Below are 23,373 nucleotides of genomic sequence, written 5' to 3'. Positions count from 1 at the left end.
ATGTGTAATCCAGAAGACCCATGAGAGCTGCACCCCTTCCCAGAGCACTTTAATTACATACCCAGAGAACAACACGCTGGAGTCCAGCTCACTCAGCAAAGCCCAACAGCACTGAATCTCACTTCAGCTACACTCTGTATTGATATTATGTTCACGTGTGCTGTGTGTGCGAGCGAGTGATTGAATTTATACTGTATACTTTGCCTGTGTGGCATATTTTCCATTAGCGCTGTGTCATAAAAACAATTTAAGCGAGTAAACAACCTTTGTTACCGTCATCACATCCGCAACCAACCTTTGAGCAGTGAGCTGTAATGATGCCAACATCTGAGTGCGATGTGAGGCCATTAAACGAGGGATTCATCTTTCTGGGTTTGAGACACGGGCTGGAAATGTGCAGGTGGAATCGAGCTGGCAGGTCTGGCTCTGATTAGTGTTACACCATGGTGGGGTCATCCAGTCCTGTCTTGTAGCAGGGAGAATTTGTTCAAACCTTCTCTCCCTCGTGCTCTGTCAATATCCCTTAACCTCTCCTTTCTCCCTCCATCTGGAGTGGATGAAGTCAGGGACCACATCACTGGTGTTTGGCTTCCAGTCTCTTTGATCGTCCCGCCTAGCTTGGCACACACACACGCACGCGCGCACACACGCACGCACGCACGCACGCACGCACGCACGCACGCACACACACACACACACACACACACACACACACACAGCTGAACAACAGCATGCCCATTGTGCCTCTCCTTTAACTGTACCACCACCAGCTTGCAGGAACAAACATACAGAAATCAAAGCAGGCAGTTTTTGTACCACTTATTTGATTTCTGCTTCTCTGGGAATGCTGTAATTTGCCAGGCATTTAGTCTATGCATGTAAGCGTGTATCATTATACTTCCATTAGAGGTCGAGTTGATCTGAAAAGCAAATACCACTGATAATCCACTCATCGCATCATGAGCTTGATTGCTTGCTAGTCTTTAAGTGTGTTTGTTGTTTTAGGGCCATATCTGCACGTGTTTTAACTCATGTGTGTAGGATCACATACCTTTATATACCCAAAATCTTAATTGTGATACTTTATATGAATTAAGATTCGCAAGCTGGTGCTTTTTATAGGTTTCAGCATCATCATGCTTGATAATACTTTCGACTAACATTTATGTTCTCACGGCAGGTGTACGCACCATCTCCAAACTCGGAAGACTTCAACAGAGATTCACCTTCCTACTCTTCTCCTAAACCCTCCAGCAGTATGTTTGCAAGCACTTTCTTTGGTAAGTTCAAAAGCAAGTTGATAAATCTATTCTTATATTCTAGAGTCTTGTCTAGAGTTTGTAAAGTCTGTGTTTTATTAACGAGATCAAATTCAGGTCTGTGTAAAGTTTAAAGTCGTGTTTTTTTCCATTGGGCTTGTTTTTGTTTTTAAGAACATCATTTGTCAATTCGTCATCATTTCGTCAGTTACCACAATGACCAAAGTACCAAAGGCGAGAATATTGTACCAAACTACTTTCAATACTGACATTTATATGTTGCCAGACAGCTTTTGTTTCGTATTTAGTAATATAAAGCCTGTGTTCAGTATTCATTTCAGTGTGACTGACAGAAGAGCAGACTTCTTTGTTGGTTTTTGTCTTTGTGTTATCTCAGCTGTGTTTAGGATGAGGATCATGTTTTAGTTCCAAGAGCAAAAGGACCCCAAGTTTTAAAGTGTAGAGTCGGAGGTTAGCCGCTGTCTGGCACTGTGTCAAAACTAAAGTGCATGTTGTATACAATAATATACTGAAATTATTAATTCATTATCTTTAGATGGTACCCACAGTTCGTCTGACCCTTGGAACCCGTCCAATGGGATCAGTCAGCCTGGCTACGGGGGAATGCTTGCCGGATCTTCATCTCACATGCCACAGTCAGGAAACTACAGCAGCCTGCACTCACACGACCGTTTGGTAAGCAGCACCTCTCAGCTGATGATACCTAAGCATATAAACAGGTGATAAATGATTGTTAGTTACTTAATCTTGCATCACACGTACGTATTGGTAAGCACATACAGCATGTCATTTGTTTTTCAGTCCTTCACCCGCTCACAGTCAGAGAAGGTGTGTCTTAAGTTGTTGTCTGGTTATTATCAGTGAAGACACTGCTGACCCTTTTTGTCAGTGTTTGATCTCTGCCTGCCTGCCTCAGCTGGCTGGGCATCACAGGGAGCCTGCAGATGCTGCCTGCCCTCTCTCTATCTCGGTTCCCCAGTACATTTTTCTCATCGCAGCCTGGGAAATGTCAAGGAGAATATAGAATTCAGAGAATAAATAAGCTCTTTCTTTCTCACACACATACACATGTGACTGAAAATAGAGTGTTTATGTGTTTGTATTTTTGAATATCTTCCAGAATTACCCCGCACACTCAGTCTCCCCAGACATGAATGCCAGTCTTCCTCCCATGTCCAGCTTTGGCCGAAGCAACGTCAGCACTTCACCATTTGTCACCGCAGCGCACACCCCGTCCATCAACTCAGCCGATGGGGCCATGGGTACGTTCTTGTGTTAACAGTTCAGCTACCTGCTCAGAATGACTAATTAAATGGCCCCAGATGTAATCAGCGCTGAACATCCATTCTGTAAAAATAGTGATGCAGGCAGCTAGACAGATGCTTTGTATACCGTGACCACTCGTCATTTGTCTGAGTTTGCTGTTACAAAGCCTCCCTCTGTGTTTTCTTAGCAAATCGGGGGAACGCCACTGGAAGCTCACAGACTGGAGATGCACTGGGCAAGGCTTTAGCCTCGGTGAGTTACAACACCACATTTAATTTGGACTTCAGTTTATTTTACCATTCATTCATAGCAATAATGAGTGTGTTTCCAAGCACACTAGTATCCTGGTTTTGTGTCTTATCCTGGTTCAGGAAATGATGTTTAAATTGAACATGAGAAACATGGTCATTCATATCCCTGTATACATGATTCTAACAGTATCTAAGTTTCTGATAATCTTTGTGCAGTTGTGTCTTGATTTCACCTTCTCAGTCACCATGTTCTGTACCAACAAAAAACCTTCTGAAACCTGGATAAGGTGTTTACATGCCGCAGTATCCTGGTTTCTTTTGGACTACTCCAGGTAGCATATTCCGATTTTTGAAACCATGACATGGGGTTTATATGTGCAACACATAACCGGTATACTCTAAAAGCCTGATCATAACCAGGATACCCATACACATGTGAACACACTCAGTCTGTCAACCACACAGAAGTCTCTGCCTATCCCCTCAAGTCTGACCTCCTCTCAGGGTGTGAAGCTCATGTCCCATGCACCCATACTTTACTCTGCAAAATAAAACAATGGTCCGTTTCTGTCTCTAAAGAAGGTGACCTCAGTATTCATGCAAGGAATTAAGTGCTATACTGACTGATGATTAAAAAAAGCCCAGAGGACATGTTTGTACTTGTTTTTGGCTAAGCCTGGATAATTGTGGGCTTAAACTAAGAGCATTCAAGAAAGGGAATTGTACATAAAAAATACTCCTAAAGCCAGTGGATTACACTTCATTTTGGAAAACCAGCCCTGAATATCTGTGACATCGTGTAATGTATCATAGTATCAAAGTGTTTAATTTGCTGTAGCTCACATAATGGAAGGAAATATGTCTTGCATACAGTTGTGCACACATCAGCGGATAGATAATCTATTGGTTTTAGTTAGATTCGGTCTCTGTTCTGTATAACGGAGCCCTAAAGCTCCTTCATATCATATTTACAGTACAAGAGGAACTATTTATAAGTAGAATGGGAAAGACCTTCACTCAGTCTTCAATTTTTTACCTAAGATGGAAATTTGCCCATTAATTGAAAATGGAAATTGAGGAGAAACCATCAACAGGTTTAACATTTAACCTAAACACAGAGGATGGAAATGGAAAATGGAAAATGGAAATAAATGTCTTGAATTGTATAGAAATGTAGAAAGTATCCCAATTTGAAGGTGGCGTAACATTTTGGGCATTACTTATCTTATCCCAGCCTTGACATGTCCTCAAATAATGACAAACAATAATATTTTTCCTCTAGGATTGTATTTGCATTTCTGCCTTTCCATATACCAGACTAAATTCTGCTTTATTACAAGCTGCTTTTGATTGTACAAGTGTAAACCTTACAATTTAATCTCCTTAAATACTGTTAAACATTTAAACAATTTTAAATTCACACACCCTAGCACAAGCTGTACGTTTAGGAAGAATATTTTGCACTAGACAAAAATGAGAGTTTAGGGATGGTAATAACAAATTAAGTCCTTTATATTTGCAGACTCAATTCTATTAGCATGACAAAGCTGGAGTGAAATGGACACGGTTGGACTGGGGTGGGGGTGGGCGATGGAGCAGGGGGCACAGGGGAGTTTATAACTGCTGTGGCTCAACTCCACGGGCCGCCCTTTGTAGAGCTTTTGTTGTCCGCCCTTTTAAATTGGCCGTGCTTATTGGCCCCATGCCGCCTGCGGGAGCGTGACTGATGATGAGGCGGAGCTTTCATTTATTCCAGTAAAATGAGCCATGTTTCACTTTGAATGCAGCGTTAGTAGCCAGTGAGTGAGAAGAAAGAAAGTCATATATATTGTCGGGTCAGACGTCACGGTTATAAACAGCTTGCTTTTGAGAAACTGAGAAATATTTGGATATATTTCAGTATAGAAAAGCATAAATAGTCATTCCTCCATTTTTAACAGTCAATCCCTCCTCCACACTTCAATGAAACATCCATCCTGATACTCCAAGTTGATTGAAAAACTAAAGCCCAGAGATCAAGATTGAACAAGAAGATTATTAATAATGAGTGCATTCTATCATCCCTGCAGAAGTCAAACGGTTGCCTGCAAGCTCAATTTGATCTTAACTTGGAGGAGAAATCTCTGTGGATCTGCTGTTTTTTACCTCCGCTAATTAGACAGGATCCAGCAGTAATACCCTGAGTTCACTGAAACTGGTTCCATTATGGCACAATATCCTCTTATTACAGGAGGAACAGAAAATCAGGGATGTGTTTGTGCTTTAATCCAGCATTTGTTTAAACAGATGAAATCCCTGTGGTAGTTTGAAGACATAATCTCCTCGTTCCGTTGTGATTGACATGTCATTCTAAAACTCATTGACCTCGGTGTAACCTAGCAGAGGATGCATTGACACAATAATACAGTTACTGTGAATTGTCTGTTAGTAACTCAAAATTAACTTGTGCCAAAAAACCAAGGCATTTGCCCCAGTTGCCCTCTTCATAGAGTTTAGAAACGTGCAAAAATAAACAGCATTTGAATCATACTAGATGTTGATATATGGTCCACAATACAATATCTGGTGCAGGCTGAAATGTAGCCCTTTGAGATTTGCTGTTGTTGGCTTAACAGGGTTTCCAGGTTGGGCGTCTGCACTTTTTGAAACCACAGAGTAATAATAAACAGAGTGACTTTCTGTACAAGTGAAAAACAAACCTTTTCCATGTAAATCTGCAAGTTTTATAACTAACTATTAGAATATGAGTCTTTTTTTTTCCAAAACAGAAAACTCTCTTTTTACTCTTGTTGTTATTTAATTGGAGCCAGTTCAACACCAACCTTTTAACAGTGTGACCTTAATTCAACCTGTTACATTTCCTTATTTGCATGTTTATTCAATCATTCACCATTTTATATAAAATTCTCTTTTTCCTGTCTTGATAAGGGAGATTAAACAAAGCCAACCACATATTTTAATTTGCCAAGTAACGTGTCAGTGTAGCATTAATTTGTGTTACATGCACATACTATTGTTTAAACCTTTTTCAATAAATTGACACTTCATGTTGACTTGAACAACTGTTACATATAATAAAACAAAAGTCCAGTTTAAAAAAATTCAGACTCACAGTTTTTAATCCAGCAACATTAATTAAAAGAATGAAAGGTGCTATCAAGAAATACAGTATTCACTCTTGGTGGCAATCACCACTGACCACAAAGTGGATACAAAAGCAAGACACAGGTGAAAGGCATAAAAGTCAATAGAGTTTATAGTTCATTTTGTTAAGGCCTTTCTCTGAGCACTGTTAATGATTCATGTGTATGCATACTTAGCATTTTTATGACATCCCTGGCAGTAAAATCTCCATAATTAATGATACATTTTTGGCTGGAAGATGGTAACAGCTGTTAAAGATATAAAGAACAGTGACCAGCGAGATATATATAATATATATTTTTTTGTGCTACTGATGGTGCATTAATGAGGAATTTTACTTTTCTCTCCTTCTCTCTGCTCCCCCAGATTTATTCACCTGACCACACTAGCAGTAGTTTTCCATCCAACCCGTCAACACCTGTGGGTTCTCCTTCACCTCTGACAGCCACAGCAGGTGCTGCCTCAGCAGGTACCGTGGTGACTGCTGCCGGCACCCCGTCTGGAAGGCAAGGTAGAGCACCAATGTTGGATTTTAATCTCGTACACACCTCCCATGCACCTACACCAGATATTAACAGTAGAATAGAATTTCTTCTCAGAAACTACTTTATAAGTTACATCAGATTGTGTCAGAACTAGGCCTCGACCTGGAATAGCTGAACTAATTTAGAGGCTTTCATGAATATGACTTTCTAATAATTTAATTACTTTTACTATGCAGTGCATTAGTTGTATTAATAAAAGCGTAAGATGAGTGAAGTGTGAAATTTCCCTAAAACTTAATTTAATACCGCTTTTAGTTGAATGTGCTCTAATTGGCAGTGGTGGCCTAGATGTTAAAGAAGCAAGCTTGTGACCGGGAGGTCGTCGGTTCAAATCCCCAGACCGACAGGATAAAAATCTGGGTGGGGAAAATCATTACCACCACTGAGTTGCCCTTGAGCAAGGCCCTTAACCCCAACCACTCCAGTGGAGCTGCTCCGTGGCCAGCAGATCAGACTGTGGTTGTACTGGGCAGCTTATGAATGTGTAACTGTGTGAATGTGATAGGTCGTTGTTGCAAATGAGAATTTGTTCTCAATCGGCTTACCTGGATAAATAAAGGTTGAATTTAAAAAAATCATTCTCCATGCTTTATTTATGCCAGGACAGTTAATGCCATTTTTTTAACAGGATCTATTGTAAAAGAAAGCTTAGTTTAGTCTGGCAAATATTTTTAAAAGGTACAAAAACGATTTTTAGTATTTAAAAAATTTATTTTTCTGGGACCATGTAATACAAGCATTAATCTCAAGCAAAGAGAAGAGATGCTTCGTACCAGATTTTTACTAGCTGCTTTCCATCTGCAGTCCATGAGTTAACAAAGTGATGTGGTTTGTACTAAAAGCATGAAATCAATGTTGCAAGTTACATCTGCACTTGCTGGTCCAGTGTCCAAGACATGGGCTTTATTTTCATGGCCGAGAGAGCTGCTCCACATAGCTTCCTGGTGACATCACAGACCAGTTTTGGCTCTCAGCTTTTTAGGAGGGGCTTTGTTCATGTTCATAAATTTAGCTGACAAGTGTTATGAAATACAAACAGGACTTTGTTTTAAGTTATGGAAATTAAGTTTTATTGACAAGCCCTGGAATAACAGTGTGGATGAAAAAGACTATGGCTGTGGCTTTTAGGGTACAGAAGGATTTGAAAATCTTGTAATGAAAATGTTTGAAGTGGGTCTCAAATTCTTAGGAGTAGATTTATTGTTACATAATCTGGTTTTTCCACACAAGTGCTTGGCTGTTTGTTTTTATGTCAGCTTGATTTTTGATTATGGACAGACAAGCCTCCCCCGGAATTATATTAATATTATGGAACATACAGGGGAAAACAGTGTCTAGTCCGTCTTTCAACCCAGAGTTGAGAGAACCTCAAAAAGACGGTTCCTGTTTTTGACATACTGGGTTTTTAACGTAAAAAGAGACGTGTATAAGAAGAATATGTCAGACTTGTTGACAGAGGTGAGAGAGTAATGGGAAGTGAATCAGGGGAGAGGGGAAAGCCCAGTGTGTTGTTTTAGCAGGCAGTTGTGTCATGTGCGGTAATGGAGTGACGACAGCTGTCTCTACGTATGCCCCCCTCATCCTCAGCTGTTGCCCTGCCCCTTGGACAGCTGTTCCTCCCAACACACATACACCCAGACCAGGCTGCAAAAGGCCTCGTTTATCTGCCAGTGGGTGAAGGAGGGTGGCTGTGACTCAGCTGATGATCAGGGCTATGACGGCCTCACATAGGGAGATCCTCCCTTTTGACCTATTTACAGTACAGCATGCCACACATGGCAGCATAACAATAGAATTTACAATCTAGTTTATTATGTAATATGTTCATAAATTGAACGGATGCTATTATATTACAACAGTATGTGATGTTACTAGATATTTTTTTATGATAGGAAAAAAAATGAATATAAGTATACAGGTTCAGTGTTTTTTTATTAATGGGATTCATATATATATATGTGAGAAATAAAATACATGCTGCAAGATGAATACATCTAGTATTGTAGGAAATGGATATGGTTTCGCTAATTATTCACCCTTATTATGCTTCTGGGGTTAGAAAAAGAGGGATACTTTGAAATTGGCCCAAAATTTGGCTCGCTGTTGAAAATCCATTCATCATTAGGATTACACCAATATACAGCACATTACTCAAGACTGGTTTGTTCAATTAGCCCTCTCTGGTGCACGTGGGAACCAAAGCCCGGGCTAATTTTTCATAGCCGCCAGCCAGCAGAGGCTCATGTTGAGTGTCTGTCTCACTCACCTGGGAGAAAGCTGGAGCAGAACAGAGGATTTTTCATTTCCTCTTCCAAAGTCACTTTTAATAGTCTTTTAATTAAAGTCTGATTTAGCCAAGGCTGCGAGAGGAAAGAAACATGAAAACTCATGTGGAGAAGTTTAGTGAGACATTTCATTGGAAGGATTTAATGGAAAAACACGTTTTAAACTTTTTCCTGAGCTTGAGGGAGGTGTGTTGTTTCTTGTGTTTCTTGTGTTTGTCTGTCAGTGTAATTGTCCTGCTTTAAAAAGCCATAGTGTTAAGTTCAGTGGTTTATTATTATGTTTAGTCTGACCACACAGGCCTTGATTTGTAAAAAGAAACAGTGAACAATTAGGAGTAAAAATATTGCATCAGTCTACTCACATGTGGAACTCAGAATGCCATTCAAACCATTGTAGCGTTTTAATTACTATTTAAATTAAGAAAAGATAACATTTGATCACAGTCAGCATTCCCCAGGCCCCCTCTGCTATACTGTAAATGCTTCCACTCATCCTGGTCTGCATGTTTTATTGCCTTGCTATTATAAAAAGGAGGAGTTTTTAGATTCACCCTAAAGAATAGATAACCAAAACAAAGTCGCCATCTGAAGAGTGTGTCACACTGGAATCCATTCACCAGGATGTAGGCTGGGTTTGGCATCCCTCCACCATAATAGACACCAGAGAAGCACTAAGCTGGAATGGTCCAGAGACCTCCTATCCTGTGAATAACCTGGGAAGGTTCATTATTGTCAAAGTCCATTTAGGTTATTTGATTGTATAATGCAATACCTCCTGTTGCACATGGCAGGTGGGTTCCTTGGATAGTTGTGCTTTAGAAAGAGAGAAAGAAAGAAACGTAGAACTGGAAATGTGATGAGCAGATGTGGATTCCTTTTACTTTAGCACTAATTTACACCGGATCAAATCAGCTTGATTTGCTTTCCTGTACTGGCCCGTAGATTTTATTTTTTGGCTCAAATACATGTACAAAACCCACAGTGAGCTTCTTCCAGCCAAAGGTAAATTATAATCTCTATCGCAGAGTATCTTAAGTTTCTCTATATGTAGATTACATGATTAAAATTCATGATATTTCATTTGGAATGAAAAGAAGAAAATTGCAGCAGTAGATTCGGCTTCATGGGTCGTATTAGTATGAATGACACTCAGATGTTTCCAGATGTGTATGCTGGAAAATACATGAGATGGACACAAACTGACTGTACTACCACTACATCACCGGTCAAATAGATGTTTGACTGACAGAAAACTAAAGAGAAAGATAACTCCGCAACATTGTAGTGGAAGATTATGAACTTGAATCCAGATGCTTGGCATACAGTGCCTTGCGAAAGTATTCGCCCCTTTACGCGTTTCGACCTTTTGCCACATTTCAGGCCTCAAACATAAAGATATAAAACTGTAATTTTTGTGAAGAATTAACAACAAGTGGGTCCCAATTATGAAGTGGAACGAAATTCATTGGCTATTTCAAACTTTTTTAACAAATAAAAACTGAAAAAGTGGGGGCAAAATTATTCAGCCCCTTTACTTTCAGTGCAGCAAACTCTCTCCAGAAGTTCAGTGAGGATCTCTGAATGATCCAATGTTGACCTAAATGACTAATGATGATAAATAGAATCCAGCTGTGTGTAATCAAGTCTCCGTTATAAATGCACCTGCTCTGTGATAGTCTCAGAGGTCCGTGTAAAAGCGCAGAGAGCATCATGAAGAACAAGGAACACACCAGGCAGGTCCGAGATACTGTTGTGGAGAAGTTTAAAGCCGGATTTGGATACAAAAAGATTTCCCAAGCTTTAAACATCCCAAGGAGCACTGTGCAAGCGATAATATTGAAATGGAAGGAGTATCAGACCACTACAAATCTAACGAAGACCCGGCCGTCCCTCTAAACTTTCAGCTCATACAATGTGAAGACTGATCAGAGATGCAGCCAAGAGGCCCATGATCACTCTGGATGAACTGCAGAGATCTACAGCTGAGCTGGGAGACTCTGTCCATAGGACAACAATCAGTCGTATACTGCACAAATCTGGCCTTTATGGAAGAGTGGCAAGAAGAAAGCCATTTCTTAAAAATATCCATAAAAGGTGTCGTTTAAAAGTTTGCCAAAAGCCACCTGGGAGACACACCAAACATGTGGAAGAAGGTGCTCTGGTCAGATGAAACCAAAATCGAACTTTTTGGCAACAATGCAAAACGTTATGTTTGGCGTAAAAGCAACACAGCTCATCACCCTCGAACACACCATCCCCACTGTCAAACATGGTGGTGGCAGCATCATGGTTTGGGCCTGCTTTTCTTCAGCAGGGACAGGGAAGATGGTTAAAATTGATGGGAAGATGGATGGAGCCAAATACAGGACCATTCTGGAAGAAAACCTGATGGAGTCTGCAAAAGACCTGAGACTGGGACGGAGATTTGTCTTCCAACAAGACAATGATCCAAAACATAAAGCAAAATCTACAATGGAATGGTTCACAAATAAACATATCCAGGTGTTAGAATGGCCAAGTCAAAGTCCAGACCTGAATCCAATCGAGAATCTGTGGAAAGAACTGAAAACTGCTGCTTTCACAACGCTCTCCATCCAACCTCACTGAGCTCGAGCTGTTTTGCAAGGAGGAATGGGCAAAAATGTCAGTCTCCGATGTGCAAAACTGATAGAGACATACCCCAAGCGACTTACAGCTGTAATCGCAGCAAAAGGGTGGCGCTACCAAAGTATTAACTTAAGGGGGCTGAATAATTTTGCACGCCCAATATTTCAGTTTTTATTTGTTTAAAAGGTTTGAAATATCCAAAAATTTCGTTCCACTTCATGATTGTGTCCCACTTGTTGTTGATTCTTCACAAAAAATTACACTTTTATATCTTTATGTTTGAGGCCTGAAATGTGGCAAAAGTTCGAAACGTTCAAGGGGCCAAATACTTGCATGAAGGCACTGTATTCATCAAGAACACTGATGAAAGCCATGAGCCAAAACACTATTTACCCACACTGCATTTTGGATCCCTCTGATGTGTTTTGAGACTTAAACATTTCTGGGAAAGAGGAAGTGTAAATGAAAACGGTCTAAAATCAGATCTTTTATATTGTTCTCCAGCCTCTCACTGCTTTGCTTATTGATGTACAGATGCAGCGTACATTTCAGGGTGGAAATGGGTATTAGACAAAGCCTCCGCTGGCTCATGTGTCAGGATGCAGTCCAGCCATCAGGAAATGACGCAATTGAGCCCTAAAAGATAAAAATATCCCACATAGAACAACAGCAAACCAGAAAATCAGGATGTCAGTGTGTTATGACTGCCTGTTATTGTGTGTGTCAGTTAGCTTTTGTATTGGTGTACCCAGTGGAGCAGGATACAGCTATCAGGCATATTGATAGGAAACTGAATCAGAGGATTGCTAATGCTGACCTCCGCTACATCTCTTCCTCTCTTTATCAGTTACCAACCAGTGGCCCCGCGCTGGTGGACAGAGCCCCTCCTCTCCAAATTATGAGAACTCCCTTCATTCACTGGTAAGCTCCCTGTCTGTCTCCGTCTTACATGATGGTTGCTCACTTTGGATAAGTTACCCGTGAAGGATTGAGCTATCATTACAGGGAGATTCCTGTCTGACAAATGTTTTGCTGAGGAAGGTGGGGGTAGAGGAATAACCAAACTGAACAATACCTGTCCCTTGGGGCTTGCCATCTGTCCTCTACTCCGTGGGCCAGGACAGGGATGACAGTTGGGGGTTGGGTTTAGTTTAGGGGGCTTGTGTAGCGGTGGCAGCTGTTTGCTGATCAACTTCTCCAGGATTCCTTCGCTGCCATGAGACCAGAGCTACAGATCACCTTTCATCCAGCCTTCTACCTGATGCAAAATGTCATGAATTTCCATTTTCTGTTTAGAGGTTTATTATGAAGGAAAGTGTTGAATTATAATAGATTATTATAACAGAAGTACAAACAGCAGAAATGTAGCAATAAAGACAAATAATACAAAATAAAACAACATACAGACCATGGTCTACGTCGAAGCAATACAATTTACAATCATTTAAAATACATTTTAAAGATTTGATGCTGCATAATCCACATTTTAAACACATTGTATTGTTTAAAATAGCTCAAAATACAGAACACGACCTTTAAAGGTGAAAATCATTCCAGTTGCAATCTTATCACATAGTCCCATTCAAACAGCCACAATGTAGATGTTTCCTCCCACTCTGCCTCCAGCATTGTTTTGTCTCTTCATGGCCACCAAAGATAAGTGAGAGGACACAAGTGAAGCTAACAATGCAAGTGAATGAAATCAGATAACCTGAAAATTAGCTGCTGCTGATAAAAGTGATGTGGAAACAACATTCAATTCATGTCCTGTTTGATATGATGTGTAACATAAACACAGCACTGCAGTAGGTGGTGCTTATAGTTTTATTTATTTAATGGTGTATCTTATAGGTTTCTTTGACTTGTAGACCTGCAGTAGTAAGAGGTAAGAGGTAGTTTTTTGTTAGTGTCAAATAACATTAGTAGTCTGAGACTTTTCAGTATAAAAAACCTATCTTTCTGGCAAGCTGTTTAAAAAGCTTGCCAGTGATGGAAATGCTGGTAGAAAAACAACAACTTTTGGATGTGTGGGGCCATAACATCTGTCTGAAAGTAACTTATCACTTTATATTTTTCAAGTCTAAGCTGTAAAAATTTAAAACATTGAGTCTGAAGAATGCTTTACCTTTATGCCCAATGACTATGTTACAGTTTTTAATGAATGAATAATTCCACTGGCAGCAGCTCAAATGATGACATAATCTCAGGATTCGTTCAAGATAAAAGCATGGATCACAGTTCCCTGATAGTTGAGTCAACAACTACTTGAGAATTTGGAACGCTTCAATCCTAGTTCTAAGAAACAGTGATGAACAACTGTCTAAACATGCAAGTTTAGGATTCAGATTACAGTCTAAATGACATCTTGTGAGTGAATATGTTTTTATTAGGTTAAGTCTTATCTGTATTGATTTCTGTAAAATAGCTGGCTTCATATCATTTGAGTATTGGGAAAGCTGGATATAATGAATATAACAATGCATAACTTTATGCATCATAATTATATCACTCAATGCTGATACCGGACAATGGACAAGGCAGCTTTTACCAACAATGACATTTATTTCGACAGAAAAATTATACGCAAAACTTTGGAGCCAATAGTGTAAAGAAGCGCATTTTGTATTTAATAAAATGTGGAGGATGTGAACTTATCGTTAATACTGTAGAAGGGGTTATTAAATGTGCAAACATCCTTACAAAATGAATGGTCAGCATCTGTGTGCTTCCTTCCAAATCCTGCCCTTCTTGTCTGTCTTTAGAAAAAGAATCTCTATCCACAGTGTGTTTCCAGTATTTATAGATGCTGATCTTTTTCATAATCCTGTCTTATTCTTATTTGACTTTGCCAGAAAAACAGAGTTCATCAGCAGTTACATGAGCATCTCCAGGATGCCATGTCTTTCTTAAAGGATGTCTGCGAGGTACTCATCAGATAGAGTCTTTACTCATTACTTGTTCCATATGTCTTTGCTCATTTTTTTTGTTGGACTTGCAGTCCACATACCTCACAGTGAAATGCAGTTTCATTTTTATTGCCTTTGTTGCCATATTGTCGTATTATGTTTTAGCCGCTCCAGCTTGCAGTAATCAGCTTAAGTTGTGCTTAAATGTTATATTCTAAATTGTAATTGTTGAAGCACTCCTGATGTGCATCTGTCCTTTATTCAGGTGATCTGAAATAAAAGCATTTGATTGACTTTTACAACTCAAGCTTAAACGGCTCAATTGATCTTGCATTTGAATTGCCTTCTTTATCTTGTGTTTCAGACCTTTTCTTTTTCTTTTTAAGTCCACACCATACAATCAGTGTTTTCAATTTTTTTTCCTAATGTGCTTATACTAAGCTGCTCTATCCTTCTTTTCCTCTCTTCTCCCTCTCCCTAACCCTTCACTCTTCAACCTCTCTGGTCCTCCCAGTCTCGAATGGAGGATCGTCTGGACAGACTGGATGATGCAATCCTTGTTCTGAGGAACCACGCAGTGGGCTCCACCGCCAGTCTGCCCAGCGACATACACAGTCTGCTGGGACAGGCACAAAATGGGCCAATAGCAGCCCTTGGAGCAAACTTCCCTGCCTCTGCATTGGTTCCAAGTCGGACAGCAGCGATGGTATGAGAACTTCATATAAATGTTTAGATCTTTAATTTTATGTGCATTTAGGATATTTCATGAAGTGAGGGAGAAAATGTTGGTGTATTCCTACATGTTTGTTAAACTTCACAAATCTCCTGTTCAAAACAGGCTTGCTGCCATGTGTAAAAACTAGCCATTTTCCACACATGGACAGTTGAATTTATACTGACATATTTTCCATAAGTGTCATGGCTGGCCTGAGGCTCACCTTGCTCTTGAGAGCGTCTGTATACACCCGGGTAAAAGAGAAATGAGAAAAACAGGCGTAATGGAGTGATTATGTGTTTTGGTGTAGGACGTGTTTGTGTGTTGCACTAAACCTCTTGAGAAATGGGAGAATGCAGGTCTGAGTATAAATCAGGATGTGTTCACCCATCCTCCATCCGAGGTATTTCATTCTAAAGAGCCAAGAGATTTGGCACATCTGCAGTGGAAATTAAAATTCGGCGGCTCATCCAACTGTAATCCAGAGGTGATTGGAAATAATTTCACACACATTAAACTAAACCATCAGTTCTAAAGAGTTTAGATTACTTTTCTTGAAAGATACTGTATGCAAATGATGAGCGAAAAAGTCATAGACAATTCATCATAAACACATTCAACAATATGTTACATTATTATTTTATTTTATTAATGAAAATAATATGCTCCCATGATTAATATTAAGTTAGATATTACCTTCAGATGAAGATCAGAGATCGATCTGGTTTTCCAGAAGTAAAGCGGTACAAAAGTATTTGTTCTGTCTGTAAAACTTACAACTTCCTTAAGTCGAAGATAACGTTGTCATATTGCTTGTTTTATCCAATCAACCCCAACATTTTTAGTTCACTGTCACATTAGACAAAAAACAGCAAATCCTCACAAACTGGGAAACATATTTGGCATTTTTGCTTGTAAAGTGACTTAAACAATAATAATCTAAATAGCTGCTGATCATGAATCTTTCGATGGACTAATCAATTAATCGACTATTTTTCCAGCTGTAGTACTGTTATATTTTCCCTGATAACCCAGCCCCAGGCATCCAGCTGACACGAAACGCATATTCAATATAAATATCTTCTTCTGATGGCCATTTCAAATTGAGTGCAACAAAAAGGAGAATAATACACATTTTCATTTAGACATTTTAATGTTTATTTTTCACCAAAAAGATTTCTCTTGTTTTGTTGGCACGGTCATCAAAGCTGCACTGTATTTTGGTCCAACTTTTAATCAAGATTTTTTTATGCCCCTCTCTGGTCTGTGGTCTCAAATCTTCTTTGTCAACATTAATATATTTTGAATAGTCTCTGTTTGTTGTGGTTGTCAGAAGAGCTCAGTTTGATGTATTTGTTACAGAGAGCTGGGTTGTGGCAGTGATGTTGACCGACTGTGACTGTGAGATAGAACATACTGTGTCTGCACTAACACAGCACTTCCTGTGTGGGAAGAGGTCCCCTCAGACGGAGCTCAACAGCCTCGGCACGGCACAGCCACAGGCTTTTTACTCTTGCTGACACCCCACCCTATACCCCTTCCACCCCTTTTCATCACTTATTTTTAACAACCCAGGAAATCTGAATCGTTGGAAACGTGTGTCTGAACCCATGGCCTCCACCCAAATAGAGCTCCTCAGCTGTATGGTAATCAGGCTTAGCCATGAAAATGGCAGCGTTCTTTTCTTGCCAGAGCCGGGCTTCCCTCCTCCTCCTTCAGACAAAGAGTTGTTTGGACACCTGTTGAGAGCACAGCAAAGATTAGCGTAGTGCTGAGGAAGGGGAGGGTCTCGGGGTGGCGGGGTTAACAGAGGCCAACAGTGACTGGGGATCACATTCCTTTAAGAAAAGGAGGGGACACCCTCCACCCTCAGCAACGATTTCCCCGCCTTTCCCTGGTTCTCAGAGGGGAAATTAAATAGCTCCAGAACATGTGGTGAACCTCAGGAAGGAGGGACTTTGTGGTACGACACGGTGGGAGTTGACCATTTTTATGCTATGAATGTGGACAAAATATGAAGGAAATGTCCAGACTGTTGAGTGGGTTCAGCTTGACATCTTTTGAAACCGAACACAGGAGCATTTGTCTCATTTTAGACATGAGAAACAGACGTGGTTGTAGTTGTGGTTACAGAGAGCTAGGCCTGAGCATGTGGCAGCAAAGAGGTTTTCATAGTGTATCGTTCATCCGTCTATTGTTACAAAGGTGGCTTTTATTTTGTGTTTTTTTTACCCTTGGTTATGCATTCTACATCAAACTACTGTAAAGCAAATCACCCAAGCACCCCCCAGTGTTGGGAATGAATCAAATATTAGACCCTGAATGCTCTGTTTGCAAATAAATAGCTTTTCATATGAATAGTTACATCTTTCAGTACATACATGCTGTCAAATAGCATATAATATTGATATTATATTGATAATTAATATAATAAAAAATAAAAAAACGTGTGAAAACACCTTTCTTATATTCCTTGACCTGTGTGAATCTAGCATAATACAGAATCTGACTGACTGACTACCTGCAATGGCACCTGAAGTTTATTCCTCTGATTTAGGCTCTTATTAATCGCTCTCCTCTTGCTGAAAAGTATAGTTTTATGCATCGTCTCCAGAGAATGTCTTCTTCCTTCCTTGACAATGATTCCTGTCTGTGTTGCAACAGGGTGGTACCCACGCTGACGATGCTGCCAGCCTGAACAACAGCCAGGGAGGCCTCCCCAGCGTCAGCTCCTCCACATCCAGCACAGAACTCCACCACCAATTGGAAACCTTCAGAGGTCTGATGCACCCCCTCCCCGTTCTTATCAACTCATTATATGGCTGACCAAATATGGGCATGGCTCAGTTTGTGTATAAGGTCTTACCTTTACATTTACATTGTCTACTACAGGTCTTGCTTCAGCCCTGGCTGGACAGTTGCCTGCCACCCTGGAGCTGAAGGTGGAGAAACAGGACAAGGATGAAATGAACGATAACCTTTCCACCGATGACAAGTCTGATGATGAGAGCGACAGAAGAGAAATGCGAACACCCAGAGCAGGCACACGCACGAGGTAAGAACACGTTGATACACAAACCAACAAAATATTTTCCAAAAGTGAGATCATTTTGGGTATAACTGATGTTTGGTTAGGTGTGAGAAAAAATAATTATTTGAACTTAAATCTGTTTAAACCAACCCAAATCTTGAGGATTGATCCTGTGATTCTCAGGATAAGGCCTGAGTGGTAGCCTACCTGTTGTAGAGAGATGTCTCCAAACAATAACATTAATCTGTGCATTACATCATTTCAAAGACAATTTCACTACACACCTCAAAGTTTTTGTCCAGTATGATGGATTTTTGTCAGTGACAGATTTTGACATCAGTGCAGAATCGCAACGAAAATGTTTTGGATTGAAATGCTGAATTCACGATCAGTGCCACAATATATTCACGCAAACAAAATACGCTGAGTTAACCTCCTTCCTGTTCTTGTTGTTAATCTTGCGGCAGCAATAAGTAGGGAAGCAGACTGAATTACATATAGCCCCAGGTCAAAAAGTAAATCTGTGTTATGCTATATAAGCTGTCATTAACATGAATGCATGTCATTCATTTTGGTTAATGAAGTTGAGACATTTAATGTTGTTAATGTTTTTACAAAGTGTAGTAGTACTTAATGTAGCTTGCCACCTGGTCTTTCAGTGTAATGAGTTCATTATTGCAAATCGGTTGCTAATTTTCAGATGCGCCTGCGTGTAACCATTAGATTGTTTGTTTGAATGAAGATTAGTTAGTTAGAAGTTAATTAGTTTTCATTTTCTTATGCCGTGGCGCCCTGGTGGCCTATTGTGGGTTAAAGGCGGCAAACATGAGCCGGCCGGCTTTACTGGTTTGAGTTTGACCACAGACCTATGTCTTTTATCTCTCTCTCTCTCTCTCTCTCTCTCTCTCTCTCTCTCTCTCTCTCTCTCTCTCTCACACTTCTTTTCCTGTCATCTCTCTGCGGTTGTCGCACTAATAAAGACAATAATCTGTTAGTAATTTATTTTGTTATTTTTATCCAGGTTTAGGTCATCAGTTTATTTTAAAGAAGGAATGACGTCAGCCATAAATGCATTTAAATCCAATTTCCCTAGTAAAGTGTTTTTTAGCTGGTAAGAGTGACTGTTGAGATTTCACTTTTTTAAATATAAGGTATTTTTATTTTCATTATTCTTAGTTAACGACATGTTTTGTTTTTGTTGTTGTTATGTGACTTTAACTCTGAAACAGTTCTTTCTCCCACAGTATCACTGAGGACGAGGACCTGAACCCGGAGCAGAAGGCGGAGCGCGAACGCGAGAGGAGGATGGCTAACAACGCCCGTGAACGCCTGAGGGTGCGAGACATCAACGAGGCCTTCAAGGAGCTGGGTCGCATGTGCCAGCTGCACCTGAAGAGCGAGAAGCCCCAGACTAAACTGCTCATCCTCCATCAGGCTGTGGCCGTCATACTTAACCTGGAGCAGCAAGTCAGAGGTCAGTGAAAGCTTTACCCGACCACTGTTGCAAATTACTGAAATGTCACTGTTACATCATATCAAATCAATTCTTTAAAATGCTTCACATAAGATTCTTGGCGGCAGTGATTTGATTTTGGTGTCACATCCAGAGTGGATACGGAGTTATAGAAAGGAGAACGGCAATAAATAGAGCTACACTACTGATTTATAGGGAGCTATTTCACCGACAGAGCTGCCAAATATGTTACTCAGCCAAAATATCACAACACCAGTCGAGAAACTGCTGGGATGCTATTAAAGTGTGATAATACGCTGGCTTATGACATCCAGTTTGCTGTAGCATTATATTTTTAGATATTAAAGTTGGTAAGTAAAGAATTGTTTAGCAATAATGCCTCTTAATGCTTAATTCACTCACTGAAACACTGTTATGATAAAAAGAACAAATCAAAGCGTTAACTAATTTTTGTTCAAAAACATGAGAAAGAAATTGGCAGAAAAGTTTGATTTCCGTCTCTCTGAACCCACAGAGCGGAATTTGAACCCCAAAGCAGCCTGCCTCAAGAGAAGGGAGGAGGAGAAAGTGTCTGGGGGCTCCAGTGACGTCCAACAAGCCCACACGGGGGTCCATCCAGGCCTGACTGACGCATCTAACCCCATGGGCCACCTCTGAGCAGCAGACAGGTACTCACTATTCACGGGCTGCACGAAAACACACTTTTTCAATATTAATTAATCTGTGGATTGTCTGAAACAAATGATTACCAATCAGATCTCAGCAGAGTCGGTCATTTTTACCTTATGGCTTTCTCTTAGCGATGAAATGTTTTTGTAAATCTTTTTATATTTAGGATTGCATTTACTTTTTTTTTGTTTATAAGATGGTAAAGAATGTCCCAATTTCCTAAATTCTAAGGTATTGTTATCAAATTAACAACCAACAGTCTAAACCCAAATATATTCTGTTTGTTATAAAACAAACCAATAAAAGCAACACATATTTACTCCTGGAGAAGCTAGAACTACATAATGTTTGTCATTTTTATATATTAAACACCTTTAGTGATGAATCGGTTAGTTGCGGATTAATCTATCAATAAATGAATGGATTAATTGACTAGTTGTTGCAGCAAATATGTGAAGTAGTAGCAATAGCACTTTAAAATCAACCATTTGTTATAACGTTGAACCAAAGGTATAGATAGAAGTTGTGTTGTACCTTGTGTGATTGTTGATTGATTGATTTCCCCCCTTCCTCTCTCCAGGTCAGTGATCCACATCATTTCTGTCCCGTTTGAGTCGGTGACCTTGCTTCCCAGTGACAGACAGGACTCACAGTTTGTGACACCAATCGGAGGAGACCACTTGAAGCAAAACTACGAGACTAACACAATCCAATCCTAAAAAGATTGAAGAGGAGCCAAGTGTCCAGCTCCCTGTGACCAGTTTCCATCTGCAAATTTCTCCCCACAAAGAAAAAAATCTCCAGCACATATCACCGTCTGCAAGAAGTGTTGTTGCTTCTGAACAATCAGACTTCGCAATCTCCTCTCAACCGTACGTGGATATTGCCTTGTGCCTAAACTGAATTGACGAATGCATTGTAACAGCAATTTGTTTTTGTTTGTCTGTTTTTTTTCTTCTATTTATTATGTTATTGAGCTATGAAGTGTATGTCTAAAGGGAAAGTTGAGTAATTTCAAAGAGAAGTATGCGGCTTTTCAGTTGATCTATAGTTTGCCAATGTCACCATTAAAACAGAGCACTCCACCCTCGTAAATCTTTGGCGAGTCCGAGATGAGGGGAAAATATTTGGGCACTGAGAAGATTTATTTATTGGCTAGTTCAAAGTGATATTTATTTCCAACTGAAAATGATCATTAGCTGTTAGAAAATGAAGACGCAAGCGCCCCATTTAAAAACACAAACAGAGGATATATTATTTATATTTATATTTTATTCATTATGCCACTGGCCACACGTGTAACCAAAACTACCTGTTTGTTTCTGTGTAGTTTAGATCACCTTCTATGCTGCTGACCAGCTGAATCGTCGGCCCGACTAAGTCAGCATTAACGGAATTGTCTACAAAGGTGACAGACGAATGGCAAACTCTAGGTTTACTGAAAGCTCAGATGTAGTTGTGTGTTTTTTTTCCTCGGTAGTGAGCATTCCCTGCGTATTTTTAGTGTCTTAACTAAAAGAAAGGGCCCTTCTTGTATAGTGTTAAATGTAAGCAATGACAATTTTTTGCAGATTCTTGTCTTTGTTTAGCCTCCTGACCGTTACATGCTCCTGACGTCAGCACAGAAGTGGATTTTTTTTATTTTCCCGCCACCAGCTAATCAAAGATTGCTTGATTAAGACGTAGTTTTTAAAAAAACGACCACACTTTCTTCTAGCCTACACGTCACATCATTTTCTTTCTGTTAATATCTTGAGACATTACATTTTAAACGCAGTTATTCTGAGTAAAATTTCAGTTATGTTTATTTGTGTTGTAACAAGTCATTTCATCCAGCATTATAACGTCCAGTTTCATTCAGCAAAGAGATCTTCTAAATTATTTTTCTATTATGTTATTCAATATACAATAAGCCAGACTGGATATTTCATCTATTTTGGTGAATATCCTCGAACCGTAGCACAATGAACAAAAAACACGTAACAGGATCTTCTTTTATGTTTGAAGACATTGTTCATGGCTTTATTTTGTTTTCCCTATCAGTGTGCATGCTTTACGTCTTTGGTGTTAAGACTTGCTTTGTATCCCTTTTATTTCTTTGTATATTGTCTTCTATCATTAGCCACACCTTAAACAAGGCTTTCAGAATTCATTTTCTGTACAAAAAAGGGACTTAAATTAGAATAAAGGATGCCACACCAAGAGTTTACATAAACGATTTATGATTTAAAAACTTTTTTGTGAAAAAAACAAAACAACCTAAACCATATTTGTGTAATCTCTGACTGAATGTGGCCTTGTTCTTCATTTCAGTATTTCAGTATTTCAGCTTGTATTGATATTGGCAGACTTTGATTGAGGATATAATGTATGTCACTTCCTGCTCTCTTTTTTTATTTCCTGTTCTTCCTGTATTTCTTTGCTCCTCTGTTTGCCAAGTTAGACTTTGCTGTATTTCCAGATGCTTTCCCGTGTATAATATATGAGAAAAACAGAAAATCAAAAGAAAAAAAAAACATTTGGCTTATTTTTCACTGTAGTTAGTCTTTTATACAATAATACTCTAAGAATATTTCTTGAATTCTAAATATTACTCTTTCTAGATTTTTGAAAGCAAAAGTTTTGAGTAAAAAGTTTCTTACTTTATTTTACTATATTAGATAGTAAAACGTACAGTTATTCACAATAGCCTGTCCATTATTACAAGACATTTACAAATGGCATCTCGTGAGCATAGCTGAATTGTTGCTCGTAGTCTAGACTTAGTACGAGCTCCAGATTTTTAAAAGTGCGACCTCCATCTTATTTTTCAGTCTCTCGTTGTCGATTGATAAAAGATTTGTTGTTGTGTCAAATGAAAAGCTATTGTTGATGCACATAAAAAAAACGAGAATTAGAGTTTTCTGTCTTTTTCCAACAGAAAAACACAATGTATATAACATTTATGTTGCAATAAATGTGCCATCTTTTTTTAAACTCAATCGTATGTGCATTTATTTCTCTCACTGAGCAAACACATTTGTTTCTGTTAACTGCTCCATATTTGTTTTTTCTCCTCTCCATAAAGTTTTATTTTATGAAAAGGCGAAGGAAAGATGAAGTGGGATGAGTTCAGAAACATGGGGTTCATTTAGACTTTGTTATAAGACATTCCTACGGTGGATTTAGGCCAAATGAGTGTTTAATAGTATGTAACTCAT

General features: G+C 39.4%; 1 protein-coding gene across 9 annotated transcripts in view; it reads left to right on the top strand.

Annotated features, from left to right (window-relative positions):
- tcf12 (transcription factor 12) overlaps window positions 1-23,149 on the top strand; it is an 88,485-nt gene extending 65,336 nt beyond the window's left edge. For 7 of the 9 annotated variants that reach the window (XM_039795439.1, XM_039795437.1, XM_039795438.1 and 4 more), the window contains 12 exons: window positions 1,181-1,280; window positions 1,816-1,955; window positions 2,401-2,542; window positions 2,734-2,798; window positions 6,308-6,452; window positions 12,226-12,299; window positions 14,799-14,990; window positions 17,664-17,778; window positions 17,892-18,054; window positions 19,260-19,504; window positions 20,019-20,172; window positions 20,754-23,149. In XM_039795439.1, the coding sequence (XP_039651373.1) occupies window positions 1,181-1,280; window positions 1,816-1,955; window positions 2,401-2,542; window positions 2,734-2,798; window positions 6,308-6,452; window positions 12,226-12,299; window positions 14,799-14,990; window positions 17,664-17,778; window positions 17,892-18,054; window positions 19,260-19,504; window positions 20,019-20,161 (1,524 nt within the window). In that variant the 3' untranslated portion in view covers window positions 20,162-20,172; window positions 20,754-23,149. The remainder of the gene's footprint in view (window positions 1-1,180; window positions 1,281-1,815; window positions 1,956-2,400; window positions 2,543-2,733; window positions 2,799-6,307; window positions 6,453-12,225; window positions 12,300-14,798; window positions 14,991-17,663; window positions 17,779-17,891; window positions 18,055-19,259; window positions 19,505-20,018; window positions 20,173-20,753) is intronic. The other 2 variants (XM_039795436.1, XM_039795444.1) reach the window with 1 other exon arrangement.
- The last annotated feature ends 224 nt before the right edge of the window (window positions 23,150-23,373 follow it).

The sequence above is a fragment of the Perca fluviatilis genome, chromosome 3 (assembly GCF_010015445.1).
Source record: "Perca fluviatilis chromosome 3, GENO_Pfluv_1.0, whole genome shotgun sequence".
NCBI classification, from domain to species: domain Eukaryota; kingdom Metazoa; phylum Chordata; class Actinopteri; order Perciformes; family Percidae; genus Perca; species Perca fluviatilis.
Note: the sequence above shows the minus strand (reverse complement) of the source record. Positions and strands in the feature narration are given on the sequence as shown.